This window comes from Centropristis striata, chromosome 20, assembly GCF_030273125.1.
Source record: "Centropristis striata isolate RG_2023a ecotype Rhode Island chromosome 20, C.striata_1.0, whole genome shotgun sequence".
In the NCBI taxonomy this organism is placed as follows: Eukaryota; Metazoa; Chordata; class Actinopteri; order Perciformes; family Serranidae; genus Centropristis; species Centropristis striata.
In genome coordinates, this window is record NC_081536.1 from 28834780 (window position 1) to 28847318 (window position 12539).

Below are 12539 nucleotides of genomic sequence, written 5' to 3' on the forward strand. Positions count from 1 at the left end.
GTGACTCACTGGACTCGACCCCTGAGGTAAAGGCTCTCAGCCTCCAGTAAGGATCTGAAAATAATTAGCTACATTCACCCAGTGGAACTGCACTGCAAAAGAGGGGTTTCTAAAAACAAGATAAAAATACTAAATCTGAGGGAAATGATTTTGCCAGTTCATCGCTGCTTGCAGCTTTAATTTATCTTGTTTTAAGAGTTGATTTCTTATTTTAAGTGTTCAACATGCTTATTTCTAGATTTAATAATCTTAATTTCAGAAATCTTGTCAAGTGAAATTATCTGTCCATGCAGCTAGATCATTTCCCTCAGATTTAGTGTTTTTATCTTGTTTTTAGACACACCTTTTTTGCAGTGTGCGGTGTCGTATACATATCTCTTAGTGAGAATGTTAGATTGCTTTTTAAAATAAAAATCCTTCTATGATGTAAAAACTTATTTTGAACACCTAATAGCCACATCCAAATATTTAGTGTGATTTATGGTTAGGATCATGTGCCAGAACTTTTGGGATTTCTCTCCCAGTGACATGTGATTCGTATCCCACACATAAGCTCGGAGAGCCAGATCTTTACCTTCATGAACTTGTCCTTTGTTTTGATTTTCATCAATCTGCAAAGTGCATATATCAGTATCAGTAAACTGTGTGTGGCCAAGATGTCACCATACATGTCTCTCTAATGAAATCAGACAGACGCCTATGGGCGTTCCATGGGAAACAGGTGTTCAGGGCAGAGCACTGTCTGTGTTTGAGTGTCTGTGCATCTGTGCACTGTATGCATGGGTGTCACTAGAGATTAGTCCCCTCGGTCAGAGACATGGGTCGATTATGGAATTACAGGATCATTGTGGCAGCCTATTGTTCCTATAGCCTGGGATCACTGGATCGTCCTGTCTCACTGAGGCCCCGTTTACATGACGACGCTTGCGGGTAGAAACGACAAAATATTTTATAGGAAGTGCCTTTCGTTTAGACGGTGACGGCGTTTTTGGGGCTTAAAAACGCAAAAATCTGAACCACCCTCCAGAGTGTAAAACTGTAATCCGCTCCGCCGTAGCGTGTCCGTCTACACTGCCAAGACACAAAACTCTGCTCAGATCTGCTCACGTCACGTACGCGTTTACGTCACATACATACTCCAGTACAGGGAAATAAACAAACATGTGGGATTATTTCCATGCGTCGGACCTTCAAGCTGCTCTGGCAGCTCTAATAAACTTACAGGAGTCTTTCCACCAAATGTACAGGATATGTACAGACAGTATTAGTGAACAGAGAAGGATCTGGAATTACCTCTATCACATTTTGGATGCACCAATTGGTGGGAGGCGAGCCAGGCGGCTTTGGACGAGACCTGGGAGATCTAGTGGATGGTGGAGAACTTTGTGGAAGGAGTAGCTGATGAAAATGCGTGGTGTGAAAACTTCCACATGCCCAAAGATGCTCTTATGGCTTTAAGTGATGCTGCCTGGCATGCATACCCAATCCAATTCACACACTTTAGCGTCACCGTATGCAGCAGATTTCCTCCTGAAAACGCTCGTCTAAACGCGGAATAAAAAGTGAAGACGCGACGCCACTTTTGCGTCTTCTGTTCAGACCGTCATCATGTAAACGTAGCCTGAGACAAACATGAGATGTTTGGAGAGCCCCCTGAAATAGGGGGCTGACCAACCCCAGACCGCTCGAATTATGAGTCTGAGAACATCTGTAGAATAAAAATTGTTTCATCATGAACTACAATGTACAGTATTTTTAATAATTCATCTTTGAGCATGAAATTAAAAGTATGTAAAAAAGACCAAAACCATGGTCAAAGGAAATGTACAGGTAATACAGGAGACCTAAGAAAATCTAAAGATAGAAAGATAACGAGAAAAGCAATCAGCTGGCTAATATACTGTACTCTAATATCACTCCCACCTCCAATAGAAAGTTCTGTGCAGAAAAGACCTACATTTGCATTATTTAAAACGAGAATCCCCAGAGAGCACTTTTCATATTGGTCCCCTTTCAAACTGTGTATGTTTTTATGGCTTCTTTTTTTTGTTTAAACTTGTAGTTCTCCGCTCAGTTCAGTGTGCTGTGCCGTTGAACTGACACATACAAGGCCGTGTGAGTGATCAGAAACAAGCTCTAAGCTCTAATCATTTCTGCCTCGATCCGTCTCCTGTCACCTTGCCCTTTAATTTCCACAGAAGGAGCAGAGGAGACAGAGTGATCTCATGCTTTCTGTTTCTGTGTTCCCTGTCCTCTTAGCCTTACCCTGCTATTCACTTATTAACCCTCACCCCTGCAGCCTTCTCCCCTCACCCCTCACCCCTCCACCCCCACCTCCTGCTCTACAATTCTCCTTTCATGATCACATGCTAGTCTTCTCCTGGCTTTATCCCTTTCTGCGTCTTATGCTTATCAACTTTCATCAGCCCATTTCTTTCTAGCATTTCTAACACTCCTCATCCACATATATAGGTTTGCTACAGACAGACATAGAAAGAGTCAAGCTCTCCATAACTGCACTTTAATGGCGGACTCAGGTCTATCTGATGGTATGTCAAAAGACAAATATATGCAAAGGTGTCAACATACATAGTGGTTCCCAACAGATCATTTGTGGTTACACAAAATACAATTTATTTTATCTGACTTCTCAAATGTTTGTATACTGTCTTTTTAAATACTAAATCTTTTTTACCTCTTTTTTTTAAATACTTCTTACCTTAACAAACATCATCAGTCATTTTCCTTTTTTCCAGGTATATATTCACAAAGTAAATAACAAACCATTAGGTAAACAGACAAACATATACGAGGCAAACTGGTATTTCCCAAATGAGGATCTCAAAGTAAACAAACAAACAAAAACAAAAAAAATAGAATAAACTATAATAAACGAATGGGAAAATAAGGGGTGGTGCATGTATCCGTGTTCATGTATATGTGTGTGTGTGTGTGTGTGTTAGTGTTAGTGTTGGGGTGGGACCATTTAGTTCATCTCCTTAATTTGATTAAATATTTCCACTGTTTTTATCAGCCTTTCTTTACAGTATAACTTGTTCCAAATATGTATTTGTTTTCCTATTTCTAAAAGTTAGTCTTTCCATCTCTAAACTTTGTTCTGCTGTGGTGTATTTGATTGTTTCCATGCTTTAGTCACCTGCTTCATGGCGGTTACTCTCAGTATATTAAAAAAATAAATTTGCTCCTATCTTTCCTTTTAAATAAATACCTAACAAATGTTAAACCTGCAAAGGCTCTTTGAACTCAAAAATGTACTTTAGGATTTCCTTAACTCGGTCCCAGTATGTTGTTAATACTGGGCATGTAAAAAGCATATGCTACAATATAATAATATAATATTTTTTTAACTCTTCAGCCTGAAAAACTCTTGTGATGAGGCCTTGCATCTTGATATTTCTTAATCTTAAGTGCTCACAATCAAAGTGAATGGCATTTAGAAAGAAAAAGTGGCAAATGTTTACTGGTTCCATCATTATTAATGTAAAAATTTCCTGTTTTATATCATTGTAAATTGAATACCTTTGGGTTATTAACTGTTGATTGGACCAAATAAGAAATGTAGGACTTTTGTCTCAGCTCTGGGAAATTGATAGATGCGTGTTTTTACTGTCCTGGACAATGTATGTGCTAAACAGTTAATGAAGGGATAGAAAATATAACCAAGAAGTTAAATAATAACAAAAAAGAATTGCACCCGGACTCTACAGTACATAAGTACCCATTAATGACAGACTCAGTCTGATATGATGTCTAATATCTGCCGCTTACAAAGAGAGATATATATGCAAAGCCATCAATCAAGGTAAAGAGGGCTCTGGACATGAAATAAAGAGAGCCTGCCTTCACTATAAGAATGACACCATAAATCTGTCTGTTCCTGCTGCTGGAACCCGCAGCTCACACTTTCAATAGATGTCACCTGCCTGTGATGTGAACTATGATCCTGAGCTGCACATGTTTCAGCACTGATGGCCTGTGGGTGTCTCGCCCTTTCCGGGACTGGCTGGTATATTAAAGACATATATAAAGTGTGACGAGGTGGGTTTCTCATTTGAAAGTCCTCCTCTTTTTCTAAAAAGAGTTGCGAGATGAGAGGCTTTAGAAAACAAGCTGTCTTCTCAGCCAATGTTCCGTTAAAAAGCAAATTGGTCATGAAGTCGGTACCCTGGCCAAGATTTTGTTTATCTGCATCTCACCGCCCACATTATGATCTCACCGTACTTTAGGAGAAGCATCTGTTGAGGGCAAATCAGCCTATTGTGAGATAAAACTGACAGAGGAAAGTGAAAGAAAGGCTCCTCTCTATCAAAAGGGGTCAAAATATCGGCCTTGTTCTTTGAAGATGTGGGGGCAGGAGCGTGTCTGTTTGATTTGACACAGCACTCATCACCTGCAGTGTGATAATGAAAATGTGAGCAGCTTCATGATTGTGCCACATTCATAGATCAGGCTCTGAAATACCCACAACAGTCTCAACTGTGAGACCACAGAGTACCTGAGTGGCTGTAAAGAAGGGAATAACATCGCCATCTAGAGGCTCCCATCAGCATCGCTCCCACACACAGATGTGAACAGAAAAATGCCCATCATGTTCTCCCACGTTACTCACAGAGCGACTCACTTACTCTTTCCAACAAGTGGATTCAAACAGCCACAAGCAGAAGCTTTCCACAACCACAGCGAAGTACACCAGCAACAACAGAGCCCTCCCTCTACTTCTGGAGCATTTATCCACTGCTTGATGAGACTCAGAACTATAGCTCCCCATGCAAGGTCACTTCCAGCCAGCATGCAATATTGCTGGGGCGAGAACGAGCGGAGAGAAAGACAGATAGCGGAGAGGATGAGGGAGGATAAATACTTGACACACAGATAACCTTCGGTGAGAGCATGCACAGCTTGGAGCTTAACCGTATCTCAACTTAGATGGGTGACCAATGAAACAAAGAAAGGAAAAAAAATACAAGAGGATGGAGTGAAAGGCTCCACAGAGCAGATTTTTTTTATTCTTACCTATGATGGGAGCCAGGCGGAATATGTCAGATAGACGGCTGTTCACGGGTTCATATGGAGAATCCTCCAAAAAATCGTTACCTATGAGGAAGATAAGTATATTAGATAGACAGATAGACAGATAGATAGATAGATAGATAGATAGATAGATAGATAGATAGATAGATAGATAGATTTGTTTTGAACCCCCTCCTGTTTTGTTTATCATCTTTCACCCCTCACACTGGCCTGCATGTGACATGGGTTATTTGGGTCAGTCGATATCCACGCTGGCACACAGCCACACGCTTGATTAGGCAGGTTGGTCAGCTGTGTTGCACAACTGGAAGTCAACTCAGTGACAATGGGCTGGATGCAGTTTAGGGACTAAAAGGCCCCCCTGCTATGATCAACACTTAAAGATGGCACTGCCAGCGCTGAGGGGCTTCACGCTCCATTACCTTCAAAGAAAGTGATTTAGGAGGTCAAAAAGTATCTCGGATCTGCAGGACCGTGGCTGTGAACTGAGTCGGGGGCCAATTTTGAATGAGTGATGAGTGATTGGCCATGATCGCATGGGACTGCTAATAGATAAATAGCCGTGTGCTACTTTTTGAGTTTTTTGTGTGTTAGTGGTAGCAGTGATATGGACAGTCATAGAGCTGTGAGGGGAGGGAGGGAGGGGGGGGTGAGGGTGATGGTTGCTACTCCATACAACAGTGGGAGGAGTTGGGGCAACTAATCCTTTCACCCCTTTACAGCACAGATTAGAAAACCCATGGGGTATGTCCATTTCACATTAACTGTAGCTCCAGGCTGTTCTCTAAATGTAGCAGTCCACCCAAACAAAGTTCCCTGAGGGATTTTATGGCGAACACAGGGAAAGAAAGCAGTAATATTGTGCTATTGTTTCATTCTCTAATAGCTTACCCTAATAGAAAAGCTTACCCTGATATACCCTGATATGATCTGTGATATATATATATATATATATATATATATATATATATATATATATATATATCACAGAATCAGCTAAAGGAGTGGTTTTGTATCTTGCCATGTTTTAGACAAGATAAAGTTCCATCAAAAGCACCAAACCAACCTTGTAATGTCTGATAGATCCCCCAGTAAATGCGCAGGCAGTTCTTCTCTTTCTTCATGCCCCGTTTACACCGGCAGTTGTACAGCGGGCTCTGTTTGAGCGCGTCCATTGCGCTCCGGCACTCGTCCTTGGCCTCCAGGCCGGCCACCATGCTGAAGTTGCTCTCCTTGCCGCCGGCCACGCACTGCCTCATGGTGCGGTACTTGGTGCTGCAGCCCTGCTCCTTCAGGCACTGCTCACTGGCTCTCACACAGTCCAGCCGGGTGGCCCCAGTACGCAGGTTCTCCTCGGCGTACGCCAACACATCTGGAAAGACAAGTTGCATTTATAATTAGTCTAAAAGTGGAGAATAATAATGCCCCTTTCAAGGTCTTTTGTGCTAAGGATCAAACTATTAGAAGAAGCTTTCAGGGCTTAAAAATCAAAGATAGGCTATGATCTTAGGCTGTAGGTGACCACATGGAGAAAAAAAACCCATCCATTCTCTACTAAAGCTTTAGGCTACATTACATATTACTGATTGAAAGCAGTTTCACACTACTTGACAACTTGGTGATCCACGCAGCCACTTTGCTGACAGTTTTATCACGGTGATGGTTGACAACGTGGAGCTGTGCGAGGGTTTGCTTTCACCTTCATTATAGTTTGATGAGGCAGCGAAAGCTCGTGATTGACTTTGTTATTCTGAGCAGTTTGGACTACAGTAGCCTCTACACTTTAGCCAGAGTCTCGGGGAGCAGCCGCTGCCTCCGCCAGGGTCTTTATCCCTTTTCCTTATTTATAGGGCTCACAATTTAACCATCAAATATGTGAGATTAATTAGTGTGAAACGGACAGCTGTTAGTGGTAATTAATCAAGATAAACTTACCAAAAAGAGGCAGAAGGACATACAATGCTGGGAGTATCATCGTCTTTCTCTCCATGTGAAACACAAACCCTTATTATAACGAAATTTGCGAACTAAAAGCGACTTAATTGTAGTTTAATTCCCAAGGTACTTCCACTGTATTGAAATCCATTGAAAAGACGTAGCAGTGTGCGCTCCGATGTACAAAACAGATCCAGTTCGCCTCATGCGAGGAATAATCTCCCCTCCAAAAAAGTGTCCAGTCCAGATTCCGCACAGTTTCTCTGACTCTGAGCAGTCTATAGAAAAAGAAGAAGTGATTCTTTCTTTCTTCTTCTCCCGTGCGGGTGGTCTTCTCACCGCCGGGAGACAAAGACAAGGGATCAGAGCAGCGGTGGAAGCGAAACGGGCGAGTGTCCTCCAACTCCAGCCAGTGGGATGCTTGCGTCTGTGCGTCTGAGCGCACACAGCCAACTGGAGCCCCACTGCTGTCTAGCGCATTCAGCAGGAGGAGAGTGCCAGCTTCCCCCTCGCACTCAACTACACTATTATTATAATAAATGTATAAAGGTGAACCTTCCTATCACAGCAAACTCACTCCCATATTATGGCAATATTGCAATCGCATGCACAGAAAATAAATAATTCGCTTTGAGCTCACTTAATGAGCACTGGAGACATACATCCCAAATGGTGCACAATACAAGTGATGATCATTTTAAACAGTCACTGCTGAGTTGCACTCGCTGCAAATCTCTTGGGGGTTATTAGGCTTTTATGGTGTTTACTTTTAATAAACTTTCGAGCTCACATAGTCAAAAAAAAAAGTCAAATAAAAAGTAGCTCAGTCTATTAAAACGCACATAGGTCGCGCTGTAACCACAGAGGGCATGTGGATGCTTTTAGGTTTGTTTTGGAAATAAAAGCAGCACTGTTAACTCTTGATGCATGTGGGCTGGTTTCACGTATCAGTGTTACTGCTGATAGGAGAGGGCAAAGAGCGTGACAAGGACATTTTCTGCAACATATGGAGTGGCTCATATGGCAAATTATAAGATCTGAATCTACTTTTGAAGAGTGTCACTTGAGTGACAAACTGAATGGATATGCTTCAGCCACACAATATGCATTGCACATACTCAGGCCACTCATGATATTTCAAGCATGTGTGTGGCTCCTCCCTATATGCTGTTAATCCCATTTACAAAATGTATGTAGCCTATGTTATGCAACATTAGCTGCCACCTGTGACGAGACTAAGCTGCTGGGTATTTCATGGTGGCGACACACTAAGGGGGTTAGTGTATTATAAAATATAGCCTCCATAAAATATGGTTTTGGTACTTGTCAGCTGAAGCAGGCTGACAGCTCTGCGCTGAAGGAAACCTGCCCTCAGTCCACACAGAGGCGAGTGGACACTGTGTGACTGTCGCCATCTGTTGGTGGTTATAAAGTAAAGGTCAATGTTAACTCTATGGAGTCTTTATGGGCTATTTAGTCCATTTTTTTAATCCTTTTCATCCTGCCTGTATATACCACTTAAACAATGTTTAAATGCCATGTTGGTATATTTTTTTTCAGCACAACCTCACCTATATGACCTGATAATAATTGATTTTTATTCTGATTTACTGGATCAATATTTTGAACCAAAAGAAACAAAGAAAAACCAACAAAAATGTGATCTTGTGATTGTGTGTGATCCTGTCATCCAACTCTGGTTTTTATTCATTTGTGTCTTGTTTGCTTAGTGTAACAATTTTAGTAATTTTGTGTCTTGAAGTCATTTTGTGTCTTCCTCTGTTTTTTTGTGGGGTTTTTTTTTTGTGGTCATTTTGTCTTCTCATTTTGTGTCTTACTTGGTCATTATGTGTATCTTTTTTGTCATTTTGTGTCTTTTTGTGTCTTTTTTTGTCATTTTGTGTCTTTTTTAGTCATTTTGTGTCTTTTTTTAGTCATTTTGTGTCTTTTTTTGGTCATTTTGTGCCTTTTTTAGTCCTTTAGTCCAACATAAAAATTTTATACTAAATATATTTGAGCTTGTCTCCAGTTTTACTTGGTATATCATCATCAAACTGAAACTGGCCTCATGGAGTTTACAGCCAGAACTTTAGAGGTAAATTTACAGTAGGGCTCCACGCTGCTTTGTTTTCTAGTCTGGATGTGATGAAGAAGTCATGCTTTGGTGCTTTTGGAGACTCCAGAGGGTTAAAAAGCAATGATGTGAAACCATGTATATTACTTTCACACAATAATACATGTCTCATATTGGATATTTCATGTTTGGGATTTAAAACATAGCATGAGCATCATATTTAAACACATATGATCAATATATGTCAAATGGAATGAAATTTAACAAACAGAGCACGATTATAATAACATGGATGACGCATCATGCATCACTTGTTATTCTTCCTATAGCTCATTGATTGCCTTATGGTCTTTTCATAGGCTAATCCACTTGGCTAAATACATAGGAGCAGACTATGTCAATGAGCCCCTCTCTGAATTAAAGACTGGGCTGAATCAATCAAGGATGCTGGCGTCCACCACAGTAAATCAGCCCACACAAACATATACACACACACACACACACACACACACACACACACACACATACATACATACAGTGAGGGAGGGAGAGAGGGCGCAAGTTAATTGAGAGATGGGATAAAATGGCTTATTTAAACATCAGTGATTACTAAAAAGGAAGTCCTTATAAGGTAGGTACGATGAATCAATCCTGTAAGGTACAGTCACTTTTTTAAAATGCCTTTCAATTTTGTTAAATAGATATACGACAGGCTAATGTCCACGGCTATTTTTTTTTACAGAGAACATGACAGGAAAAGAGAGAGTAAATGGGTACAAATGAACGACAGGCTCAGGCTACTATCTGGGATAATTGTCTGCTTACAATATGATGACTTTGCTGTTCTTAACTCTCCAAAGGGAGCCTTGCCAGTCAGGGAAGGCTCAGTCTGGTGATTTATGGAAAGCCTCAATCAATATGTGATATTAATTTTGCAAATGAATGTCAAAATGATGTAGTCCTCGGGTCATTTAACGTTTCACACCGAAATGCGTTCCATGGCACCGGATCAGAGGCTTTCTTTTCTGTCCCATTGGTGAAACGAGAAAATTGGTCAAAGTCAGGAATTGTGTGACAAATGTAAGCAGCAAGTCCCAATGGATTACTGTGGAGAAAGCTGACCGTGCCGATACAGCACTTACTGCAACACTCAATTGAGTGGGGACTGATCAATGACACTGCAAAGGGGGCACCACAGCTACCTGCTGTAAGCTTCCAATAGCAGATGAGTTACACGACTCCAAAAACGTTAATTGTATAACTTACATGACAGACTACATCAGGAAATGTCCATGTAGGAGAACGGTGTTGTGTCCTTACTGGTTTCCACACTAACTGGTTGCCGTACTGGTGTGTGCTGCTGTGTTTTGCCTCAGTTAGCAGATTTGTCACATATTTAATAAACATTTAACTGGCCATTTCCAGGTCGCATGTCCTATCTACTGTGGATTATATTGCTGTATAAGTGAACACTAGATCACAGCCATGTATAGTAAAAAGAAAGCATGAAGGGGCGTCCCGGTGGCTCATACTGGTAGAGCGCTTACCATTAAGGCTGAGTCCTTGCTGCGGCAGAGCCGGGTTCGAACCCGGCCTGTGCTCCCTTTTCCGCATGTCCTCCCCTCTTTCACCCCCTTTCTATCTGTCACTTTCAATACAGCACGAAAAATACCAAAAAAATTATCTTAAAAAAAAAAAAAAGAAAAGAAAGCGTGAAAATATAATGTTGGCAAGATGGGTTTGAGCTGGATTCGAATTTATTACAACACAATTTAATTGTTCATGAACCATCACCTCTACAGTCATGGAAAAATGATTAGACCACCCTTGTTTTCTTCCATTCCTTGTTCATTTTAATGGCTGGTACAACCAAAGGTACATTTGTTTGGACAAATATAATAATATAAACAGAAATGGCTCATAAAAGTTCAATTGAAGAGCTGATATCTAGACATTTTCCATGTTTTTATTGATTATAACCAAAATCATTATCGAGAAAACCATGTTAAATGTCTAGATATCAGCTCTTAAATTAAACTCATATCAGCTTTTTTGTTGTTATCATTATATTTTTCCAAACAAATGTACCTTTAGTTGTACCAGGCATTAAACTGAACAAGAAAGCAAGGAAAAAACAAGGGTGGTCTAATAATTTTTTCCATGATTGTATATGTTTATTAAAAATTAGATGAATCTGCTAAATGAGGCAGACAGCTGCACACACCAGTACGGGCACCAGTTAGTTTGGAAACCAGTAAGGACACAAAACCGGAATCAAGTGTGGTTAACGGTAGCTAACAAACAAATGTAAACAGAGCAAGCTACATTACGTTTTCGGCAGCTATGTTTTTATGTTTTACCATTTACCGTTTCTACTCTCAGCAGTCACCCCACAGAATATATAACTGTGGTCTACCTTTTATCAACAATGTTAGTCGTATTCACAGTGTAAAAAACAAACCAACCAGTGTCAGCCGTGGGGCCTCACTCACTATACGTTAGTTGCGGGATTGATATAATGGATAAAAAATGCACAAACAAGCATATCAGAAAAAAATGTACAGAGACAAAATAAGATTTCCCCCAGTGGAAAGTTCTTTTGTGATCCACAATTGAACAGAATAAACTGGTGTAGAGTCGGTTGTGTCCCTTCCAATTCTGTCTCTCAAATAAAATCAGAGTCCATTTTAAAATTGTGCATATTATTTACCCATGTAATAAATCAATTTCCAGGTTTGCTGATGTAAGCGAAAAGTGCACTTTTTATGGAGATGAGCCAGAGACAACATTACATTCATTTTATGTTTACCCATTGTCATCTATATTTTGGAGGGATATGGAAAAACCCATACTCGATATGACTGGACAGCCCATCATTTTTTAACCTAAAGATATTATCTCAACATTTGAATCTAATAACAAAACAGTATGCGTTATAACAAATCTTATGCTTCTGATGGGTAAGTTTCACATCCACAAGATGAAGTTTTCCAAGTCCCTACCTTACTTTAGTGTTTTTACAATAGAATTGAAATTTTATATCGAGACTTTAGAGTTGATGTCAAAAAAGAAATGTGAACACACTCTGCTACACTTTAAAAGCTTATTTTCAGAAACCACAGAATAATATAAAAGTAAGCACCCTATACACTATGTGCCTTATTATGTTATTATTTTATTTTATATTTTATTCTACAGATACTGTAACTGACATTTTTCTTTATATGTCTTGTTTATATCCTGAATGCCTATTTCTCTTCAGTTAATAAAGATCTGAAAAAACAAGAACAAAAAACAAGCTGTTATGTTTTTATTTTTTTTATTTTTTTACCGTTTAATGTTTCGACTCTCGAAGCATCCACCACACAGAATAAATAACTTGATAAATAACTAATTAAGTTTGTCATAAAAACCAGAGCTGTCTAATAAGATAATATGAATAATTGTTAGATGGCTCTGGTACAAACTACAAACCAAC

The 12539-nt window shown here is 40.0% G+C and overlaps 1 protein-coding gene across 1 annotated transcript in view; it reads right to left on the reverse strand.

The window, feature by feature from the left end:
* gfra1a (gdnf family receptor alpha 1a) overlaps positions 1–7503 on the reverse strand; it is a 133976-nt gene extending 126473 nt beyond the window's left edge. Inside the window, exons 1-3 of the mRNA XM_059359918.1 lie at positions 6988–7503; positions 6119–6424; positions 5035–5115 (exon numbers count right to left, since the gene is read on the reverse strand). Coding sequence (XP_059215901.1) covers positions 5035–5115; positions 6119–6424; positions 6988–7042 — 442 coding nt within the window. The 5' untranslated portion in view covers positions 7043–7503. The remainder of the gene's footprint in view (positions 1–5034; positions 5116–6118; positions 6425–6987) is intronic.
* Positions 7504–12539: the final 5036 nt, after the last annotated feature.